The sequence below is a fragment of the Anabrus simplex genome, chromosome 1, assembly GCF_040414725.1.
Source record: "Anabrus simplex isolate iqAnaSimp1 chromosome 1, ASM4041472v1, whole genome shotgun sequence".
Taxonomy (NCBI): domain Eukaryota; kingdom Metazoa; phylum Arthropoda; class Insecta; order Orthoptera; family Tettigoniidae; genus Anabrus; species Anabrus simplex.
In genome coordinates, this window is record NC_090265.1 from 419,638,218 (window position 1) to 419,662,099 (window position 23,882).

At 38.7% G+C, this 23,882-nt stretch overlaps 1 protein-coding gene across 1 annotated transcript in view; it reads left to right on the plus strand.

The window, feature by feature from the left end:
- LOC136866825 (U-scoloptoxin(16)-Sm1a) overlaps positions 1 to 19,103 on the plus strand; it is a 79,826-nt gene extending 60,723 nt beyond the window's left edge. Inside the window, exons 3-4 of the mRNA XM_067143933.2 lie at positions 4,251 to 4,386; positions 18,856 to 19,103. Of these exons, the coding sequence (XP_067000034.2) occupies positions 4,251 to 4,386; positions 18,856 to 18,976 (257 nt within the window). The 3' untranslated portion in view covers positions 18,977 to 19,103. The remainder of the gene's footprint in view (positions 1 to 4,250; positions 4,387 to 18,855) is intronic.
- Positions 19,104 to 23,882: the final 4,779 nt, after the last annotated feature.

Genomic DNA, 23,882 nt, shown 5'->3' on the forward strand with positions numbered 1-23,882 from the left:
CAAAAATATATAAATTATTTTTTATTGATAATGTAGGGTTCCAATTAATTGCAACTCGAATAGAAGGCCTTTGTGCCAAAACCTTATCAGATGCCTTTGTAGAATCTAGGAATGCCGCAATAGCATGATGCTTGATCACGAAGTCTCGTGAAATATGTTCCTTAATACATAGTAGTTGGTGAGTAGTCGAATATCTCTGACGGAAACCAAACTGATGATGTGGAGAGGGAACTGTTTCTTCTAAGGAATTATTTAGGCGTTTGTTGATTATTTTCTCAAATAATTTGGATAATGCTTGTAATAAACTTATTGGTTGCTAGATATTTGGTAGTGATGAAGGTTTTCCAAGTCTGAAAATTACTATTACTCCTGCGTGTTCCCACGTGTCTGAAAAGTACCATAGACGATGATGTGAACTGAATATAGAATTTATAGTGCTTTTCGAGTGAGGTGTTTCAAGGCTATGTTAAGGATGAAATAATGTGCTGTAGCTTTCGTTATGGCATGTTATTTATGAGACCTTGGGTTTTTCCCGGCGGGGTGAATTTGAATCTTTCCGAAACTGTAGGGTAGAATGTTGGAACATCTTTGACTTCACTGTTACACTCGTGGTTGATTGGTAGGTTTGGAGTGAAGGCAACTTCAAAAACATCTGTGAGTATATCACATTTTTACGGTGTTTAAATAATGGGTATCAGCTACTTTCAAATTTTGAATTATGGTTGGTTCATATAGTATTCGTTTGGTTTCTTTCCAGAGTGTGCACAGTCTTCAGGCGATAGACCGGAGAGATGATTCTGTTTGGATGCATAACGAGTTATCTAAAGATGTGCGCACTTGTCTGAAGAGCTGGTTTCAGCTATGATGTTGCCATGATAGACGCTAAACCAACCGGTAGACTTCGAATTTTATATTTGACTTTGAGAAATCGTAACATTTTTAGAGGTTAGGCTGTGTGATTAGTTGTGTTTTATTGTCCCCTTAGGGATAATCTGGCTGCTTTAATTGAGGTACATATGACAGTGGTGAAGTGGCCAATAGCAGTGTCGATATTTCCACTGGTTTTAGGGACACATACTTCGTTGAAGATGAGAATCAAGCTACTGTTTACAAACGTACCATTAAAAAACGTGAGTGAGCGAGGTTGTTGAACAAACGTTTCAGCAGAGATTGCGTTCTTATTGGGCTGTGATTCGACTCCATTTCAACTATAGAGGTAATGTAAAGCGGGAATGAACATTCTTTTTTCGTGAGGTCGATTTTTACGATAACTGGCTGCTGGTTTAAGTCTGATGGGTGGTGGTCTGCTTTCTTGGATTAGCGACGTGGATAGCATTACGTTCAATTGCTGGTAACAGTTATCTACCATGAAGAGTTGTTACACGGTCATCTCAATTCTCGTTCTTACTATTAATATCACTCCCATTAATATGATTGGTAAGTGCTCTTGAAAAATAATCGTATGTCTTCCACGTGGAGACAGGCTTATGGAGGTTTATATGCTGATATGACGGTCAAGAAAGGTCCCTTGCTTAACTCAGTTTTAAAAGTACGATATTATATAGTGGATAGTTGCAGTAAGAATACTGAGTGATGTTTAAGCTTTTCTTTATGATGATTCCCACGCCACAAGGAGATCAGTTCTATATACATTGTATTCAGGCGCTGTAAAACGTTCATCTTCAGATAAATGTGTTTCAGAAATGCAAGCTACATCGATATCATGGCGAGACATGAACTTCAAGAAGGAGGCACGTTTGACCTTAAAATCGTTGGCATTCCAGTTTAATAGTAGTTGTATTGGCTTTACATCCCACTAACTACTTTTATGGATTTCGGAGCCACCGAGGTGCCGGAATTTAGTCCCACGGGAGTTCATTCATGTGCCAGTAAATCTACTGACATGAGGCTTACGTATTTGAGCACCTGCAAATACTACCGGAGTGAGCCAGGATCGAACCTGCCAAGTTCGGGTCAGAAGGCCAGCGCCTCATCTGTCTGAGCCACTCAGCCCGGCCGTTTCAGCTTAGAAATGTGAGAAGGGAACGCTTAGGATTGGAGGTAACTGCCATTATTGAGGAGTTCTGACAGTAATTTGATAATAAATGACTGAATGGTGTAAGAAGTGATGTATCTGTTGAACACTACTGGATGATGCTTCACAATGAGAAGAATTAATCGCTTGATTCTGAGCAGCATGTACTGGGGTTTGTAGCGAAGGTTGGGAAATAGACCGCTGCCATGCTGGTGTTTTAGGGGTTTGAACTGCTGAGGGTCGGGATGGCAGTGGAGGAAAGTTTTAACATTATTAACAGGTACTAGAGAGTCGATACTGCTAGTCTGGAAGCTAGTGAACAGTGGTGTTGGAAGGTAAGTGTTTTCGTGCCTGAACTTGTTCGTTATATTTCTATTACACCATCTATAATTTGAACACCATGCAGATGATAAATATACGTATTCTATTCTATAGACAGTATGGGTAAGGCTGAAGTGTGCAGGATGCTATTGGCCTCAATTGACGCATTTTAGAGGAACATAGTTTGTTTTAAGGCATACTAATAATGAAGAATATTAGGGCATTTGACGCTGCATGGAATTTGTCCACGAAAATTTTCAGTATGACTAAACATTTGACATAGATGCATTATAATGTATCTCGTGCTTTGCGACGAAGTTCAACCGACATAATGGTACGTTCAGTAGCAGCGATTGGGAATTAAAAGCGGGAGGGGGTGAGGGGGCTGTTGGTATATGCATGAAAACTGGGGGGGGGGGGAAGCTGCAATGTGGTAAATTTGTTTATGCTCCCTGGGAAGATTTCCACAGTTTGGTAAAAGCTTACCAACTTAAGTGCGGTAATAATAGTTTTTGAGATTTAGATTCAATACTAGACTATAGAATAAAACTTTCACCAAAGGAAAAATATAAACATGTTACAATTAAATAGAAGTACGGCATGATTATGCAATTAAAATAATTTAGTATTTGACTACACACTAAGAAACTAATAGTCACTAAAGAGACTGCCAGATAGGGGAATGCGCATGCAAGTCAATGAATCATAACTCAGTGTCCATGATCTAAGTGAAATAAACATACCCCTGTTACCCTTTCGCACAGCACATACAAAGTCTCCACTACTTGCTGTGGCGCTATGCAAATCGGTTAGCTGCCACGTGCCACGTGCGTATTTCAGCTGATAATTAAAGAAAACAAAGTAAAGAATTAATGGATAAGACAACAGGGCTTGTACAAATTGCTTTTTTTTTTTTCAAAAATAGTTCCTAGTTTCAGCCTGCTAAAATTGAATAAAAATATTAGATAATGTTTTCCTCCACAAAGTGTGTGTGTGGGGGGGGGCGACTGGCCTCCTCGCACCCCCCACCCCAATCACCGCTACTGGGCAAGTTGTATGACTGTTAATTCACAATTTCCTTTTTGTATCTTCAATGTCTTTGTCTTTGTCAAGAAGGCGGGTAGATTTACGTACAGATAAGTTAATGTCTTTTAACTCTGACTGAAATTCCGAATCAGTAACAGAGTATGGAACATTACGAATTATTACTTAAAATGTTTTGGTTGTAAGATACTGGAAGAAATGAAATTAAAGTTCTGATACTTCTAGAAATTTGTTTACAGAACGGTAATCACTAATAGTAGAAGTATTTTGTTTTGAGAAATTTCCCGCCCTGTTTTGTAGTACAATTAGTGCTGGTAACGGTATTTAAGTCGTTAACAATTTGTCGTTAATAATTCTTTACTGTTTGAAGAAAGGTTAGTGGCATGTTAACTTCAGGTGTTAATGGAATAACGTCACCGTCTGTACTGCTAACATCCACATGTCCATTATGAACAGCTGTAAGATCTACTATATATTTACTGTTTAATCCTTCTACTGATACAGTTTCTATATATTGGGCGTCTGAAAACTGCTGTCTTATTGCAATTGAGGATCGCTAGTAGCAATAGTTTCATACCCTTGTATTACAAGTTTATTCTACATAATCAGCCATCTGGGTATTTATAATTCACCTAACATGTTTATTGAAAAAGGCATTTGTTCAATATACCACCCAGATGATAGGAATTATTGGAATTTGTGTAATAATTGTGTTTTCCATTGTGATGCCTTGTATTTCTGATATCCATTCTTCTATTTTTAGATGAAATATTTTCATATTTTTCTTTTTAAAACTTCTTACCTAGGGTCTGTAGATAACTTTTGTCTCACAAATGCAATCATCTTGCAGATTTCCCAGGCCAATGCTTTGTGAAAAAAGAGAACAAGGCGTATCCTGTGGGTTCCACCTGGTTTCCTGAGGGCGAATGTAGCTCTCATACCTGCAAGGAAGTGAAAGGGACTACAGCTCAGATAGACGTGACTTTGTGAGTGCGCCTTGTTTGTTTACACGTACAACACAATTTTATGTACTATAAGTATGTATATATGTATTTTTAAATCATTTATTAACAGCATGCTCCATTACATAAAGTAATATTACATGCTTATACATCAAATAATGACAATAATAACTAATGCCCTATATACTATTAGTGTAGTGTTATTTGCTTTACGTCCCACTGACTACTTTTGACGGTTTTTGGAGAAGCCGAGGTGCCGGAATTTAATCCTGCAGGAGTTCTATTGTGTGCCATTAAATCTATCGACACGAGGCTGACGTCTTTGAGCACCTTCAGATACCACCGGACTGAGCCAGGATATAACCTGCTGAGTTGGAGTCGGAAGGCCAGCGCCTCAACCGTCTGAGCCCCTCAGTCCGGCTTATAGAAAATGAATTATATATGTTTTTTGCCAATATTAACTGCTTGTAAGATGTCAACATTTATTTTGTTTACAAATTTAGAACATTTATTTAGGTATTTGTACACGAGTTCGTATTTCTCCTCCGATCAGTGGCCTACTGAGTTCATAACTCTTCTACAGAGTTCACCTTGTTCGGAGATGAGTAATTTGCACTCTCTAAAGATATGGTCACTCTCTGATGATTTTTTTGTATGTTTTTGTGTGAGTGCATATATTCTATAATTCTCTATCGTTTCACCGACATGAGCCATATTTTCAATAGTAAACTTTCTGGAGCCGTGCGGAAATTACAGCCTACATAATATTTTTACACATTCTCCCAGTCTTCTACCGTTTGGCACAAGACCATGGAATTGGTGACGCATAAAAATGACTTCGAAGGGCCAAAAATGTTCACTTTAATTATCTGAAACTAACCACAAGTTTTAAGAGTACAATTCTGCTTCGAATATCGTTGGAGGTATATGCTGCATAACTCAGGAGACTCACAAGGAAGAAGACATTCAAACAAAAGTCAGCACCATCCTTGCCTTAATAAAAGGTGATTATAGCTGAATCAAGAAGTGATCGTACACTTCAAATATCAGAATTTTACATTTTTAAAGGCTAAAATTCACTTCTAGCAGCAGTGGCTGCTCGTCAAGTTGAAAACTGGGTGTTCGCAAAATTTAACAGTAGGTAACATATTAAGTAACTTCTTTGTCATCCGCTTAAAATCACTGTGTGTGAAGGTATCGCCTTTTAATATTATATCTACCGAGTTCATTGTTGCCTTGCCTGATCAAAATAAATCAATCTACATGAAAACGTAATTGACAGACATGATTACTCCTACTTCTTCGAAGCCAGGATGTACACAATGGCACCCTGCACAATAACGGGAACTCAGAGTATGATATTGCGGGATACTGAAGTCTAAAACATATAGGGCATAAGGCCGTAAAGCTAGACCAAATCCATATGTAATTCTAACCCCAACAAGAATGAACAAAATTCCATGAAAATATTCGTAGATTGTAGTGAAATTTTCACGTGGGAATTTCACAAACACAAGTATTGTGGAACCTAGGAGTGCGAGGAGGTGGTATATCTAATAATTTGTACTATATTATCGTATTATAAGTTCTTGTGAAGATAGTTTTAGTGATACTTAAGAAACAAATATAGAATGTTTAAAGAGATAAACGTGAATATATATATATTTGATTCCATGCGTTGAACCTCAACTCTACAGACTTTCAACGTTTCAGTTTCTGTACACTGACTTTTCTATAGAAGTTGGTGAAATTACAATTCTCTTCGATAATGTTCCTAATTTCTACCGTCATATTCCCCTGAAATTCCTCTGTAGTGTGAGGATTATTCTTGTTAACTTTACCTTTTTAGATTTTCCCGCAAAAGAAAGTCACACACGGTAAGATCGGAGAAAAGTTGGGTCCATATTACTTTATAAATAACCCTGTCACTGTCACCAAAATAATGTTTAAGTTGTGTAAGGGACGGCACAATGGACTGTACCAGGTTCTTGCTGTAAATGCACGATTTTTTCTGTTATCATTTAAAATCATTTGAAAAAACAATATGAGACTCTTTGTACGGTATCTGTGTGCATTTATTGGTATCATTAAAAATATGGGCCCTATTATTCACCTTGCATTTACAGCACACCATACGCCTACTTCTTCCTGTAGTGTAACTTCATCATTTAATCGGGAATTATTTGTGCTCCAAATCTATTGTTCTGTGAAGCTACGTAATCATGCAAACGAAACCATGCCTCATCAGAGAAAAATATTAAATGCATATCAATATTTCCATCAACATTGTTTTGTAAAACCCAATTACGTGCGGAAATTCACACGTTTTCATCATCACGGGATCGTCATTCATGCACAATAGTCACTCTATAAGGTTTTAGGTTAAGAAGTTTGATAGCCGCATGGATAGAGGCTTTTGGAAAACCAATTTCCTAAGCAACATCCCGTAGACATTTATTTGTAGAGCGCAAAAGCGATGCACCGATTTCGTCAATTTTTCCTTCATCAAAAATATTCGATTCGGCGTAGAAACTTCAGCGTTTAGCGACCCTATGCTTAGTTTATTAACAAGAAGCCTATGAGTTTCCCTACCTGGAATTGAAGTACTAGGGAATTTCAGGCATAGGGGAAGGGGGGCAAGATGGGGACGCTAAGAAAAAAGCAGTTCAAGTGCGTTATACATGTGGAAAAATCATAAATAGTTCCATTTTGTTGCGTCACTGTCTGTTTCACATAGTGCACTAAATTCTTTTTTGAAAAACTAAACACAGAAACTCTACAAAAAATCGTGCATACTACCAATGTGGGGCAAGATGGGGTGCTACTATTTGTACATGTCACACACATAAGTAACGTTTTCATCTTCGTCCTCTACACCGGCACATGCGCAGTTAGCCTAACCTTGACATTTTAAACACTGAACCCACTCTTCTGTCGACTCAGAAAACAAATTACCACAGAAATTGCATTCAGCGTCGCCATTTTCTTCATCTGAAGAACTTTCCTTCGCAACGAAGGATGGTCTTCTTTAGTTTCTTCTTGCTGTGCTGAAGGTTCAGTTTTCTTTTGCAAGAAAGAGCACTTTTTTCTGTTAACTCAATCAACTCGTTTCTGTACGGTGATTCTGTCATAATTGCAGTTTTGCCACGACGACGACCATTGGAACTCTGCTTAGCTGTCGTTACATTGAATTGAATTGAATTGAATTTATTGAACTGAACATAACAGGCTTTCGCCCAGTTACAATGTTCCAATAAAATAAACACTCACAAACTATTTATAGCTAGACACTAACTACTTATTACTTAACTACTTCTAAATCTACTTTGTAGCATCTTGCACATGGGCGGATCGCCAGCTCCACATGCAACACACCACCTAACTAAACTGACTACTTTACTACATGAATATACTACTTAACTACTTCTAAATCTACTTTGTAGCATCTTGCACATGGGCGGATCGCCAGCTCCACATGCAACACACCACCTAACTAAACTAACTACTTTACTACATGAATATACTACTTAACTACTTCTAAATCTACTTTGTAGCATCTTGCACATGGGCGGATCGCCAGCTCCACATGCAACACACCACCTAATTAAACTAACTACTTTACTACATGAATATATACTAAATCTATCCTAAATCTGTCTGGCCGCGACATCACCCCTGGTGAGGAACTGCTACCACCCTTCCCTGGGATGTCACGACCAGACATGTCTCATGAGGCTCGGAAACCGATACCTCATAGAACCTTTAAGCTGTCAATGTTATTTCCTCACCACTCCTTCCTGTAACAACCCACATGTGTGCGGATTGCCCAGCTCTACATGTAGGCTGTCACACCTGTATTTCACTGCCGAGACAGATTCCATAACTCGGCTCATCTTTCACTGTCTCATTGACAACTTACTTCCTCTAACCTAACACTATTCACTACTTTACTCTACATTACATGTGCAGACGTACCGAATCAACACTTTAGCTTGAGATAGGTTAGACCTATCCCGCCCTCTTCCAACTCTACTGTATGTCAGCAGCCAAAAACATACAAACTAACAAAACCAAACTAAAATAAAACCAAAATAAAATAAAATGGGCAGACAAACAACCAACAATCTCATTAGAAGGTATACAGTACGGCTTACATATCAATGAATTGAATCTACTAATTAGAAATATACAATTTCTAAGGAACAAAGAGACAAAACTGAACAAATATTTTAAAAAAACGAAACATAATACTAAACTTATAATTATTGTCGCCCTTACTTATTAGTGAGTTATGCTATATAATGTTCCATATCTGTGAATAAATCGAATATATTAATTCCACACGACCGATTGAAAACAATGGACGGACATCACCCCCTCCCCCTCCATCCAAGGATGGCCACCACTACGGGGGAGAGGCCGTCCGATCATCGCATCCATCACTATCACATGTCACTGGTTCTGTTCAGTTTCGAACTGTCACTTACTTGTAACTTGTACCATATTCAGTTATAATCTACTACCATAGACATATTCATTAATAGTTGCTTACATACATCCTTGAACGTAGCTACATGTAATTATCTCTGTTTTCTTTACATTTTTTTCCCAAATACCTCTCATAATATTAAATAATTTGCCTACCTTTCCCGGTTTCTTCCATTCTCTGCTTAATAGAGTAGAGAGTGTGTACAGTTCATTTTCATTTAGAATTTTATCCAATTCTTTCCTTTCTATGTATTTCTCTCTAATGTTTCTTGTTTCTTTGCAGTCCTTAATCAAATGAGCCACTTCCATATTTGAATTACATAAAATACATTTATTTTCGTCATTTTTTTCTCTTAAAGCTTTATTTTTATACACTCCCATCAGCCACCAGATTATTCCTCTCATTACCCTTTTTGTTAACATTTGTGTCCTTATTGTCATATTCTCACTTATTTTACAAAATCTATTAGTGTTCTCTTACTATTGCATTCTGTCCTAATTGTTTGTCTTTTTATATCTTTCACTCTTTGAACTACTTTCTTATGCAATCTCCTGTCATCCCTTTCAATATTAGTCAGCCAGTATGATCCCATTCCTATGTACTCTAGAAGCTTCTTCACCCCATCCACCCAATAGCCTTCGTTTAAATGCTTCATTTGGTGATGGTAGACTAAGCCTAATGTTTCACCACCTCCCCCAGTCTTTAATCTCAACCAATACTTGACTATTCGCTTAGCAATCTCAGCTCGCATACTCACCCCTTCACACATCATTCTTACTCCACTGTTTGCAGTACAGTTAGGTAGTCCCATAATTATTTTGGTAAATTTGCTAACGATTACATCTAAAGCTACAATTCCCTGATCTACTCCCCAAATTTCTGATCCATACAGTACTTTAGCTTTAACTATTGCATTAAATATGTTTTCCTGGATTTTGTATTCTACGTTGGGCATCTTTTTATCTAATATTTTGCTACCAGCCAAGGCACTTATTCCCCTCATTTTTGATCTTTTTATTTGGTCAGACCAGTTTCCATTACTACTTATAATCGTCCCTAAGTATTCGATTTTTTTTTACCACTTCTAACTTTGTCCTACCCATCCACCACTGTTCACTCTTAGAATGCTTAACACCCCTTTTACAGACCATTACTCTGGTTTTCTGTGGGTTAACCTTTAAATTCCACTCTTTGCAGTAGTTCTCTACCTCATTAATACTATTTTGCATCTTGCTGGGTGTTAATGCAAGTAGAATGATATCGTCCGCAAATATTAGGCCTGGAATATCTTGGCACTCAAGACATGGAGAAGCTCCTTTTTCATATTCTTTCGAGTGGAAAATATCGTTAACAAACAATAAAAATAATATGGGGGAAGTTTACACCCTTGTTTAAGGCCCACTTTAGAAGTTATCTCTCCCACTACTAAACCATTCTTAACTTTGACTGAACATTTAAATTCCGAATATATATTATCAATTGCTCTTATAATTTTAGCTGATACTCCGATCTGCCACAACTTATGGCCAACAGCTTTTCTACTCACCGAATCAAAAGCCTTTTCTAAATCAATTACGGTAATGTACAACTTGCCTCTTTTCTTTCTGATATATTTATCTAATATTGTTTTAACTACCATTATATTGTCACTAGTCCTCATTCCATTTCTGAATCCTGCTTGTAATCTCGACAAGATCGAGTACTCCTCTGCCCAATTCATTAATCTTTTTGCCAATATCCCTGTGTATATCTTGCTTAAAGAATCTAGCAACGTAATCCCTCTATAGTTACTTGGGTTAGATCTCTCTCCACGATTCTTGTATACAGGACAGATGATACATTCTTGCCATGATTTAGGGAATCTAGCTCCCTCGAAGACCTTGTTAAATATTTTGACTATACTAGCAAGGATAAAGCTGTTTTTGCTTGCTTCCTTCCAGAATTCATTGTTTATTCCTGAAATTGCTCCTGCTTTCCCTTTCCTCCCTTTCTCTAATATTTCTTTTACTTCAGCGGCTGAAATTTCCTTATCTAAATCGGGCAGGGAGCACCGCAATCCTCTCGAGATTCCCCTCTTCTGAACATCCTGTTTCCAACTATCTTTACCACTTAATAATTTACTGAAGTAATTTATCCATTCTCTATGGCTTATATTTACCTGGGTTATATTTTTTCTATCCTTACAAATTTGATTTATTTTAAGCCATACCTTCTTAGTATTATTATTCAGAGCCTCTCTGTTTAAGTTGTCAGTTTGTTTCTTCTGTCACAAAACTTTAGTTCTTACCAATAATTTTTTATACTCTTTTCTTTTGCTACAGAATGCAATTCTTGGTTCCTGCCCGCCTATTTTCCTGAATGTGTCTAGGGCTTTCATAACTTCTGATTTTTTTTGTCTGCATTCTTCATTGTACCACCCACTATTTCTTTGTATTCTTACCTCCCGAGCCCGCATCTTATGTCCTGCCATCAGTATTGAGTTTTCTAATAACTTTTTCGCCTCGTCTATTTTATTATCTTCCATCGCGGACTTTATTCCTATCTTGATCATTTCAAAGGATCTACCTTCAAAATATTCCTTGAATTCTGCGCTGAGGTCTTCTCTCCATATATATTTTGTCACTGGCCTCTCTTTAATATTATTTATATAATTCCCCCCAGTATTCTCTTCCGTGCTTACCATATTAATAATTATGGGTAAGTGATGCGATTCTCCCCAACCTTTAACATTTATCCTCTTAACGAGTGGTAATGCCTCTCTAGAATATAATACTAGGTCAATTGCATTACCACCCATTTCTGTTATAAACGTTAAATTACCCAATTCATCTCCTGGCCACCACCCATTTAAAATATAGAGTTCTTCTGTACCACATAATTCTAACAGTTTTCCACCATAGTTATTGCAAACTTTATCTTGACTAATTATTTTTCTAATTATTATTTCCTCAGCCTTTTTACTATAAATTGGTTTTAAGTCTGCAATCCTCGCATTAAAGTCCCCCATTATTACAATACCTATGTCTTCATATATATTCCTTAATCTGTTTACTTCTAGTGCTAATTCTGAGAAGAATTCCTTGTTTGCCAATGTCGAGTCCTCGGGAGGATTGTATACAAAACCGAAACATAGATTAACCTCCCTGTTCTGTTTTACTCTTGTTTTCACCCAAAGTATTTCTTCAATATCTGTTTCTATTATTTCAATTTTCTCCCTTATTTCTTCCCTTATCAAGGTTAGAATACCACCGGGATATCTACCTTTACGAGCATTCCTGCCCCTTGCCTTACTATACGTTTTAAAACCTTCAATATGTACTTCATATCCCGGTGCTATCCAACTCTCAACAAAGGTAATGGTGTGCATTTCTGACATTAACAATTTCACCTGTTCATTTCCTAACTTTCTCAAGAAACCTTCAATGTTGACCATACCAATATTCCATTCTAGTTATTTTTTACTTTTACTCTCAGACAAGTTGCTTGTCTTACTTCTAGTTATTCTCTTTTTCTCCAGTTCTATAATACTACCCTCTGGTGAAGTAACTATTTCTTTGTCTAAATTGTTTTTCTGTCCTTTGCCCTTTCTAATCCATAAGTCTATTACACTCAAGGATTTACCTTTCCCAGCCAGAGTCTTGGTTCTGTCATCAGGTGTGCCGCTACTTCCTGGATTCGTGTCGACTCGGCAGTCAGCTGGTTGTCCATCCTCCTCCACTAGGTGTTCGTCACTCTGCCGTCTTCTGTTCCTCTGTAGAGTATGCAGATCGCTGTTGTCATCAGATTGTACGTTATCAGCCACTGTGCAGGCAGCTGACTGGCACCTTCCTTCCTCTACAGGCCGTTGCACTTCCTGGTGTGATGAACTCAACTGTCTATCCATTTCTCGTAGCTGTATAATTGACCAGATATGCGACCAGTTACTGTCGCCTACTATAAGACGTTTGCCTCTTATGTATGCTTTTAGTCCATAGTTCCTAGCTTTTACTAGGTGAAATCGCAAGACTCTCTGTTCCATGATTGTCTCTTTATCCATATCTCTTCTTACCCAAATCCTTTCTCCTTTCAAGTTCTTCTCATTGAGGATAATTTTGTTCGCCTCCAAAGCAGAAATCAACTTCACCTTAATAGGTCTTTTCCCTTTGACTCTCCCCAGCCTATAGATTTCATCAATATCTTCTTCTTTACAATTTATCTTGATGTGGTTATTTATGATATCGAACACTTTATTCGTTAGATCATTCAAATCCTCCTTTTCCTTCTCTGGGATGCCGTATATGAAAATATTTTTTCCTCTTAGCGTCTTGGATAGTCATTTTCTGTTGCCACTTTAATTTATCAGTTTCTCCTTCCATCTCCTTCATATTCGACTTCAATAATTCTATTTCCCTAGAGTTTTCCACCACTTTTTCTGTCATAATTCTTCTCTCTTCTTTTATACAGTCTTTCATTTCTGTCATATCATTTCTCAGCTCGCGAATTAACTCCCTCGTTTGCTCACACTGGCAAGCATCTCTGACTATTTCTCTAATCTTATCTATGTCCTCCCAGCTCAATGAACCCGTTGGTCCAGGGTTCATTTCTATGCCTCCTATTATCAGAAGAATTGCCACCACTGCTGCTACCATCATAGATCCCTCAAGCCCAGATTTTCGTAAATGCACCTTATCACTTGGCGTACACACACACTTCACTCGCCCGTGCCATCGACCTATGGCCGCGCGATATTGCTCTATAGCAATATTCATACTTCTCACTCAGCACTCACTGCACAATACAATCTCTCGCTTCGCTAGCTCGATTACAACTGTGCTGTCGTTACATGTAGTATTGGTGGAGTGTCCTTAGGTGACACATTTATAAATGCAGTGGTTTCTTGTCTTGAATTCCAGAAAGAGCAACTAGGCATCGCATCACCCTTGCTTGCAAGAGGTCCAGAAGGTGTTGAACTGCTAGCATCTTCAGTTACTTCAGGGGATGGTCTGTCAGTTGTCCTTGAAGGCAGGAAATGGTTTTCTTGTTACACCTCAGCGTCTATTGGCCATATGCCTGTGTTTTTAAATCCATGTATGGCAGTTGTCATTGTAACTGCTCGTAGAAATGCATTCCCTAGGAATTTGGCGATCTGATACATGGTAACGACACGTCCTAGATTCGACCGCAGCCAGTTCGTTGCCTCAACATCGTTATAGGTGCTGAGAGGCTGGAGGCGATGTGTGCAAAGTGGCAGGAAACAGAGCAAGATAACTCCATTTTCTCGAGCCAGATCTACTCAATGTTCTTTGTATGTGCCGCATAACCATCCAACAGCAATAGAACAGGGTTGTCTGTAGAGGCTTGCGTAAACTGGACAAACCGTTTGAACCACTGAACAAATATTTTAGACTGCATCCAGCCAGAAGGATGACATTCTCCCTAAGCTCCAGGTGCACAACCATCCAGTAATTCGCTTTTCATCCTCTGCCGAGGAAAAATCATCATTGGGTGTATGTAAGTTCCCGCTGCATTGAAACAAAGTTCAAAGTTCAACGATCACTGTTTGTCCTCTCTCAGCCAATGTGAGCGCCCCAACTTGTTTTCTACCCTTCGAAGATATGACCTTAGATTTCGTCTTTAGAACTGAGGACACACTCGTTACGTCACAATTATACACTCTATCTGGAGCAAACTTATATTTATCATACAGCTGGCCTAAGAGTTCAAAAAATTTAGAAACCATGACTTTGTTGAAGCCCATAGCTCTAGCATCTGTAGTGGCTTCCGGTTTTCGAAGAGACAAATCTATATGTCACCCCATAAAACCTTTCAACCAGTCTAATCCAGCTTCCCCCTTTGCGTAATGAAACCTATGTTTCTTGCCGTTCTTCACTGCTAACTGGTAAGCAACCTTTCGAAGATCAGTCGTGGATAGTCCAAATTACAAAGCTTCCATTTCTTTAAGATAAGCTACCAGCTCCTGTTCCTCTTCAAGTGCAAATACTGGTTGATACTGTCCCAAACTAACCTTGAGCGCCTGTCCGGTTTTTTTAGTTTTTTCGAAATAAAGCCACCCTCCTTTCCAATGTTGTTTGGGGAACATTAAAAGTTGCAGCTGCCGTACGATAGCCCATAATCTCTTTCACGACTTCATCAATGGCACTTCGCATCGACTCTTCCGTCCACTTCTGTCGTTCTGTCTTTCTTTTGTAGGTCCGTACCATTTTCGCTAAAAAGAAATGACACGAGGAACTCTCTTAATTTTTGCTACTTTGAATTAATTTCTTATTAAACCGGTAGGCCCTACGTTATTCCATGTCGTCATGGCAAGCATGTGTTTTTTCAATATTACATACAGTAAGTGGACTAATTTTATCTTATTAGGACTAAACGCTAATTAAATTGCATTAAAATGCTAGGAATAAATGATATTCGGGTAAGGGGAGATAACAAGGAAGAGATAGGAGGTTATAAAGTGTACTTGACGCGTGTTGAAAAGGGAAGAGCAGAATGTGGGGTAGGGCTATTCATCAGAAATGCTATTGCACGCAACGGGAAAACTGGGCAAGAAGGGGTGGGGGTTTCTTTGTCTCCATGGTGCTGCCACTGGCCTGAAAACTTGCATTTTTCAGTAAAAATGTTACTAAAATTTAAATCTATTCCCATAACCTTGAATTACTAATGTCAATCTTAAGTATTTCACCATAATAAACAATCAGAAGGCTCGTAGATGGCATAATGAGCAAGAATACAAATTCATTTTTATGGTAAAAATGTGTGGACTTTTAAATGACCGATTTTGTGTGACCTCCTGACAGGCCGAGTGCAGGTCTTTGAAGTCGACCGCCGTGGGCGACTTGCGCGTCGGAATGTTTGTGTGTGTGTGTGTGTGAGAGAGAGAGATGGTATGGATGAAGATGAATGAAACTGGGCAAGTATGTCGAAGGAAGTGGCTGTGGCCTGTCAGAAGGTACCGTCCCAGCATTTGACTGGTGTTGAAAATGGGAAACCATGGAAAACCATTTCAAGAACGGCCGACGGTGGGGCTCGAAACCACGCGTCTACAGAGTCAGGAGAGAGCTTGGCCCCATGACCTACGCTGCGCTTCAGCCAGCGTAGCCACTGCTGTCGGTAATGACTGATTGAGAACCCCACTACCCTTTGCATTCAGTATTTGATCCCTGGGCCTATACAAAGGGCCATAATTTATAAAAATGAAGTATGACTAGAAATATTATAAGTACCTACAACGGAAATACTATTTATCCTAAATGTAAAGATTACAACTGTGGTAAGATGGGGAGTAGGGCTAGATGGAGACTGGGGCAAGACGGGGACGTCATCGAGACTAACGAAATAAAAATATCTTCATTCATTTATGAATTACCTCCACAAGCTCAGTCTATATACAGTACATTAAGCTACAGTCTAATGGATAGTGTTCAAGAAAAAATGTATTGCAATTCCAGCTTACCTCATCAAAGTCCAGAGGATACAGATGTATAAGATCACAGCGGTGAGAAACAGTAAAATGGCCACTCCACGCATACAGACCGCTCACACTGACTGGAAGTCGTACGAACTGTGTAACCTTCATCTGCCCTTCAAGCTATTTCCGTTTCCAGGTCAGTGGCAGCACCATGGAGACAAAGAAACCCCCACCCCGTCTTGCCTCGTGTCCCTGTCTTGCTGCCCTCCCCTGCCCCTACATTAAAACTCTTTGTTCAAGCGTGAACATTTAACTTTTCAGTACAATAGATGAATTTTTTTATTCGCCACGCTAATTAACTGATAATTCACACACACACACACGCACACGCACACGCACACACACACACTGAATTTAAGGACCTTACGTTGCACGATCAAGCGAATAACTGAAAGACACACGTGAGTGGAACTGGAACTGTGACCTTCACTACGGGCGAGCTTCAACATGCTTCTACCCCACGCAGCTCCATCATCTACCGTTAGAGATGTGTGCGCTGTTCCGGCCCGAGGTCGAGCTAACCATTCTGTGCACTTCCGGCAGGGCTGCTTCCAGCTTTCTTAACTGCGTTTTGCGCGAGTTAAAGGTGTATTTATTGCTCTACTTGGTCATAGTTTGCATGATAGGAGTTTGGGAGCCTCAATGTTTACAGCGAACTTTCCAACAAAGTTGGAGGTAGGGGGGGGGGGGGTTGTGACAAGGCCGAGTTTGGTCTCGCCCATCAACATCATCATCATCATCAGAGCTTGGTCAAGTCCCCTTTTAGAGCAAATACCTCCCCCATTGTCTGCCAGGTTCTTCTGTACTATCACCTATGATATTTCTAATAATTGTAATTTCTCTCCACATTTTTGAAAGTATATCAGCACCTCTGAAGCTGTTAGGTGTAACCTATAATTTTCCACTTCATGAATACCTCCTAACAATCACCCACTTTAAACATAAACATTCTGATGAAAACATGGATGGCCTTGATAGGTGTATTCTTGTTACTTCCACGGTATTAGATTATTATTATTATTATTATTATTATTATTATTATTATTATTATTATTATTATTATTATTATTATTATTATTCTGATATTGTTTTCCATAACCAATTTAGGAACGGTGAATGGAGAAAGGGCATGATCCCACGTACACCAAGATGTCTCCATCATCACTTAAACTGCAGTGTTAAATAAGCTTTCAGAATGTACTCGGGTACTGTTTTTTGTACAATTTGCATTACATTGCACCTACACAGATAGGTCTTATGGTGACGATGGGATAGGAAAGGGCTAGGAGTTGGAGGGAAGCGGCCGTGGGATTAATTAAGGTACAACCCAGTGTTTTCCTGGTATGAAAATGGGAAACGACTGAAAACCATCTTCAGGTCTGTCGACCGTTGGGTTCGAACCCACTATCTCGCGAATGCAAGACGGAAACAATCATCCATCCTCCCACAGAAATACTTACACGAATAAAAATGTATGTACAGCAAGTTTCGAATATACATTGCCTCTTTACAAAATGTTACGCTCACGAGTTCTCTTTTCTGTGGTTCTGAGCAGAACCAGTAAAGAAGCCACTTTCATAAACTTCTGTTCTTGCAGCTGGAGGGAAAAGGGACACACCTACATCTCTTTGAACGGAACATTAGTTTAGCTCTAGTTTTAAATCATGGAGGGAAATATTCTATAACACAAACAAAGAATGTCTTTTTGACACAATGACACGGTTAAAGGTGAATCCCTGAGTCCTTTTCTAAGTTTACACAACCAATGTTGAGATTTGTTTCCCTAAAATATTTATTCATACAGTAGGAAGAATTCACTGGAGGATAGTCAAAACTAGCATATCACATTATCAGAAGGAATGTTAAGTACTTTCCCCGAAAAGTTGAAAGCGACTTTATTATCATCCTGACAGTCTCCAAACTCTGCAGGGAATGCACGCAAAACACCGTTATTACCCTCATTCTATACACTTTCTACATTAATAATAAGCTAAGAAATTACAGTATATGCATGTATACATTTGGTCTTCCGGATGTCGCGGTTTCCCATTTTCACACCTGGTGACTGTTAGGGCTGTACCTTAATAAGGCCATGGTTACATCCTTCCCGCTCCTAGCCCTTTCCTATCTCGTAGTCGCCATAAGGCTGTCTCAGTCGGTACGATGTAAAGCAAATTGCAAGGAAAAAATCTTTCATAATGTAGTTTATGTACTTCAGTGTGTAGGCTGTCCCGCTCCATGGCTAAATGACTGGCCCAAGGGGTTCAATTCCCGTCAGAGTTGAAGATTTTTACCTTAATTGGTTAATGCCGATGGTTCGGGGGATGGGTGTGTGCGTTTTCTTAACCATTACAAATCATCATAGGTAGATCCCCATCCTCACAGACGTGCAAGTCGCCTATAGGCGTGAGATCGAAAGACCTGCACCAGGCCTATCCGGAGCCCACACGCCATTACATTATAATGTGTAGGCTATAACTGGAGGACACTTAAGGACAAGCTAGATTTGATCCCACGAACTGTCTTCTTGATGTTGCAGATGCGACGATGTGGAAGCTGAGAAGCCCTGCCACGTGACCCGAAACAAGAAATTGAAGTTCCCGAAATGCTGCCCAAAAGTAGAGTGTGAAGGAGGAAAAGGTGCTAAGAATGGTTCATAAGATGTAGATATTAGGATATTAGGATTACTTCAATATTTTGTCATGAATTTCCATCTACAGAGCTGACAAATTTGTGTTCTTTATTTGAAGAACTCCCATGTTTGTTTTACGTTTTTGTCTATAATTTATGTTTTCATAATGATTTTGGTAGCACACTTCGAATAAAACTAGTAATTGCTAACATAAGATTATGTATGAAATTCATTTCTATGGGTTTGTTCGTATGATTGTAACGCAATGGCAGTCTGCTATAAAATCACTCATCACCTATCCGTAGAACTATCTTGCAGTGATATTTTGTATTCTTCTTCGAGTTAGAATAATGCAACATACTTTGTTTGTTTGTTTGTTTGTTTGTTTGTTTGTTTGTTTGTTTGTTTGTTTGTTTCTAATTCTTTCATTTATGATGTAGAATACGTTGATAGTTTCGGAACCATACTTGATCTCACGATCGTTTCAAAAAGGTGAAAGTTTTTTACATCGAAATGTAGACGACAAGTGTGACTACAGTGTTCTATATCCCAATCTGTAAAGGAAGGACCAGTGCACCGAGTAACAAGAGTCTGATCTCCATATGACGTCATCGGCTGATGCAATAGCGCTATCATGTTGAGAAAATATGTTCGCCATGCTGCGAGGCTGACAAATAGAGTAGCTCTGGATCCCGGCGTGGTAACACATCGTGTAAGGAGCCGTTTGACTTGTCTCAATCTATATATATAAAGTAGCTTGTCCTGACTGACTGACTGATTCATCATCGCCGAGCCAAAACTACTGGACATAAAGAAATGAAATTTTGGGCATAGATTCATATTAAGATGTAGGTGCTCGCTAAGAGAGGATTTTTGGATATTCCGTCGCTAAGGGGGTGAAAAGGGGGGTGAAATTTTAAAATGAGTGTGTCTATATCTCAAAACTTTAAAAGTTTACAGATGTGAAAATTGGTATTTAGAATCTTCTTTAAAAATAAGGAAACACGTATTTTTTTGTTTTCAGACAATCCCAATAGGAGGGGTGAAAAAGGGTGAAAAAGGGGTTGAATGCCTTTAATCCGGATACGCTACTTATATCTCAGAAAATGAAGATATTACAGACCTCAAAATTGGTACTTTTGATCGCTGTGAAAAATAAAGAAACACATATTTTTTTGCTTTTGGAAAATCCAATTAATGCGAGGGTGAAAGGGGGGGTGAATTTTTAAAATGAGTGCATCTATATCTCAAAAGTTTTAAAGTTTAGAGATGTAAAAATTAGTATTTAGAATCTTCATTAAAAATAAAGGAACACGTATTTTTTTGTTTTCGGAAAATCCCAATAGGAGGGGTGAAAAGGGGTGAAAAATGGGTTCGGAAGCCTTTAAAGAGAATACTTATATCTTAGAAACTGAATAGATTACAGACCTGAAAATTGGTATTTGGGATCTACTTTAAAAATAAAGAAACAGGTATTTTTTCGTTTTGGGAAAATCCAAATAATGGGGGGTGAAAAGGGGGGTGAATTTTTAAAATGAGTGTGTCTACATCTTAAAACTTTAAACGTTTACAGATGTAAAAATTGGTGTTTAGAATCTCCCTTAAAAATAAAGGAACACGTATTTCTTTGTTTTCTCTAAATCCCAATAGGAGGGGTGTAAAAGGGTGGATAATGGGTTGAATGCCTTTAATGAGGATACATATATCCCAGAAACTGAAGATATTACAGAACTGAAAATTTGTAAATGGGATCTCCTTTAAAAATATAGAAACACGTATATTTTTGCTTTTGGAAAATTCAATTAATGGCGGTTAAACAGGAGTGGCAAATTGGGGTGAATTTTTTGAAAGACTAGGCCTATATCTACAGAATATCTGAGAAGCGTAAAATGTTACAGACGTAAATAGTGGGTGTTTGGAGTCTCCTGTAATTGTAAAGAAACATAGGTGATTTGTCTTTGGAAACTCAACTTAAGGGGAACTAAAATGGGGTGAAATTTTAAAATGAGAATTTCTACAGTATATCTCAAAAAACTTAACATGTACAGAAGTGAAAAATGGTCATTTTTTTATCCTATTAAAAATAAAGAAAAGTGTATTTTTAGTTTTCGGAAATACAACTTGGGTAGTGGGGGGTGGGGGGTAAAAGTGACTGAAAATGGTGTTGAATTCTTTTAATTAGGCTACTGATATCTCAAAAATGAAGATGTTACACACGTGAAATTTTATTTTTGGAATCTGCTTTAAAAGTAAACAAACACGTATTCTCGGAAAATCCAATGAAGGGGATTTGGAGTGTTAAAGGATAGAAAAAATTAATTGACTTAATTGTATGAGAATACATACATCTAATAAAAACTAAAGTTGTTACAGACGTGAAAATTGGTATTTTGATCTCCTTTAAAAACAAAGAAAAGCGCGTTTTGGGGGGGAAACAATCTTGGAGGGGGGGGCGGGAGTGAAAAGGAGTTGAATTCCTTTCATGAGGACACATAAATCAAAAACTGAAGAGGTTAGAGTGGTGATAATTGAAATTTAGAAGATCCTTTACTATTAAAGAAACAAGTATTTTTTGCCGGATAATTCACTTATGTGGGGGGGGGGGGGGAGTGTGAAGGGAAGTGAAAAAAAGTGAATTATTTTTATGGGGATTCTTATATCTCAAAACTGAAGGTAATACGCGTGAACATTGGTGACTGCAATCTCCTTTGAACATAAAGAAACACACCTTCTTTTTTTTTTTTTTTTGTGGGGTCGGTAAATAAACTTAACGGCGGTGGGGTGTAAAAGGAGGTGAGACCAATTGATTTTACTGTTCGTAATGTACTTATAAGGAGCCTCCGTTGCTCAGTCGGCAGCGCGCTGGCCTCTCACAGCTGGTTTCCGTGTTTCAAATCCCGGTCACTCCATGTGACATTCGTGCTGGACAAAATGGAGGCGGGACAGATTTTTCTCCGGATACTCCGGCTTTCCCTGTCATCATTCATTCCAGCAACACTGTCCAATATTTCATTTCATTTGTCACTCATCGATCATTGCCCCAGAGGGGAGCTTCGGCAGCCGGCACAATTCCTATTGTCGCCGTTAGATGGGGCTTTACTCATTCCATCACTGATCCTGTCGAATGATAGGAAACAGGCTGTAGACTTGCGATGTACTTATTCTGATCATAAACCGATCATTTTTAATCTTTCCTGGGTTCTTTTTCAACAGCCATATTTTCCTTCGGAGAACGTTCTTAGATTAGAGTAGATTCTCCTGGCATATAAATAAAAATTTAAACACATTTGAAATAAACGATAGGAATGAGATTAGCCGTCAAATTGTTCACCTCTATAATAAGGTCAATAATACACGGAGGTATGTCATTCGTATCGCCAGAAATTCCGCACACTTGCCTACGTGCAACAATGGTGATGGTCACATTGTTAGCAATGACAATGGCAGCAGATGTATTTTACCGCCAAGTAGCGGTCTTGCATATTGCTGTGGGGTCCAGAACATCAATAATAATAATAATAATAATAATAATAATAATAATAATATCCTGGACCGTCGTCAACATGTGCGGACCGTGCTGGAAACGGGTCCTGGACGGGTAATGACTACGATTGCAGTCCGGCCGCCGGTTTAGTACCGCCAAGGCACCTAAGAGGACACCACGCTGGATCTCCTCAAGGATTTGATCCACATAAAAAATGCTTATAGGAAAGCATGGCTAGAGATTTAGGAACCCAACTGACCGGGTGGAATACCTGGACCTAGCCCGGGAAATACGAAATCGATTGCTGGAAAGAAAGATTGAAAAATGGGAGGAACGTTGCCGTAATCTCTCAGTAAACGAGTCAGATCACGAATATCGGCGGGTTGTATATAAAACGATAAGCATTCAATTATAAATTTCAGTATATTACCGTAGCGAAGCACGGGTATCTTGCTAGTAATTTATATAAGTATACTGCGATAATAAAAAATTAAAGTGAACTTTTGAGGAAATTGTGGTGCGAAAAAGTGGGGACATTTTCAATCTTCCACAAAATGTCGTGACATAAGGGCAATAAATTGCTTCAGAATGATCGAAAACGCATTAGAGAGTATAGAATGGTTTATCAGAATTCCAAAAAGTCCGAAATCACTTATGTGGACGTCAAAATATTTTCTGGAATGTCTCATAATTAAGGGGTCCGGAGTTGTAAGACGAGTTCCGCGCTACTGGAATCCTAGCCGGGCACATCTACTACGGAAAAATGTCAAACCCATATGATAGTATCTGTCAGCTTGGATTCAGGAGATAGTGGGTTCGAAGCCTACTGGTGGCAGCCGTGAAGATGCTTTTCCGTGGTTTCCAATTTTACACCGGGGAAATGCTGGGGCTGTACCTCAAATAAGGCTGCGGTCGCTTCATGTTTACTCATAACCCCTTCCCATACCATCGTCGCCATAAGACCTGTCTGTGTCGGTACGACATAAAATAAATTGTAAGTAAACAAAAAAAACATTTAGTGACTACCGTCTATTTCTCCAGGGTTTTGGCTGAATGGCTCAGATGGTAGAGTGCAGAAGGGTATAATCCTCGCTCATTTCAGTGGTTTAACTGCCTGTCGAGTATCATCGGTCATTAGAGAAGTCGGAATGCCGAAGTTTACCCTGTAAAGGTGTTCTACAGTTATACTTCCCAATCTGAGTGCCTTAAAAGCCAATTGACTTCGCCGCGATTGTATACTGAATCTTGAACAATTAATCAACTGCAGTATGTATGCAGTCAGCCCTTAACATAATGCTAAAAGGATATACTTGCTATATACTTGCTATACTTGTATGTTACCACTACGACTTATGGAAACCGCCCTTCTTATCACTGTTGTTTTACAAAAATCCTATTCTTGCAGCAAATCTCACTTCAACCACAGAAGGATCCAGCAGCAAAAACACGT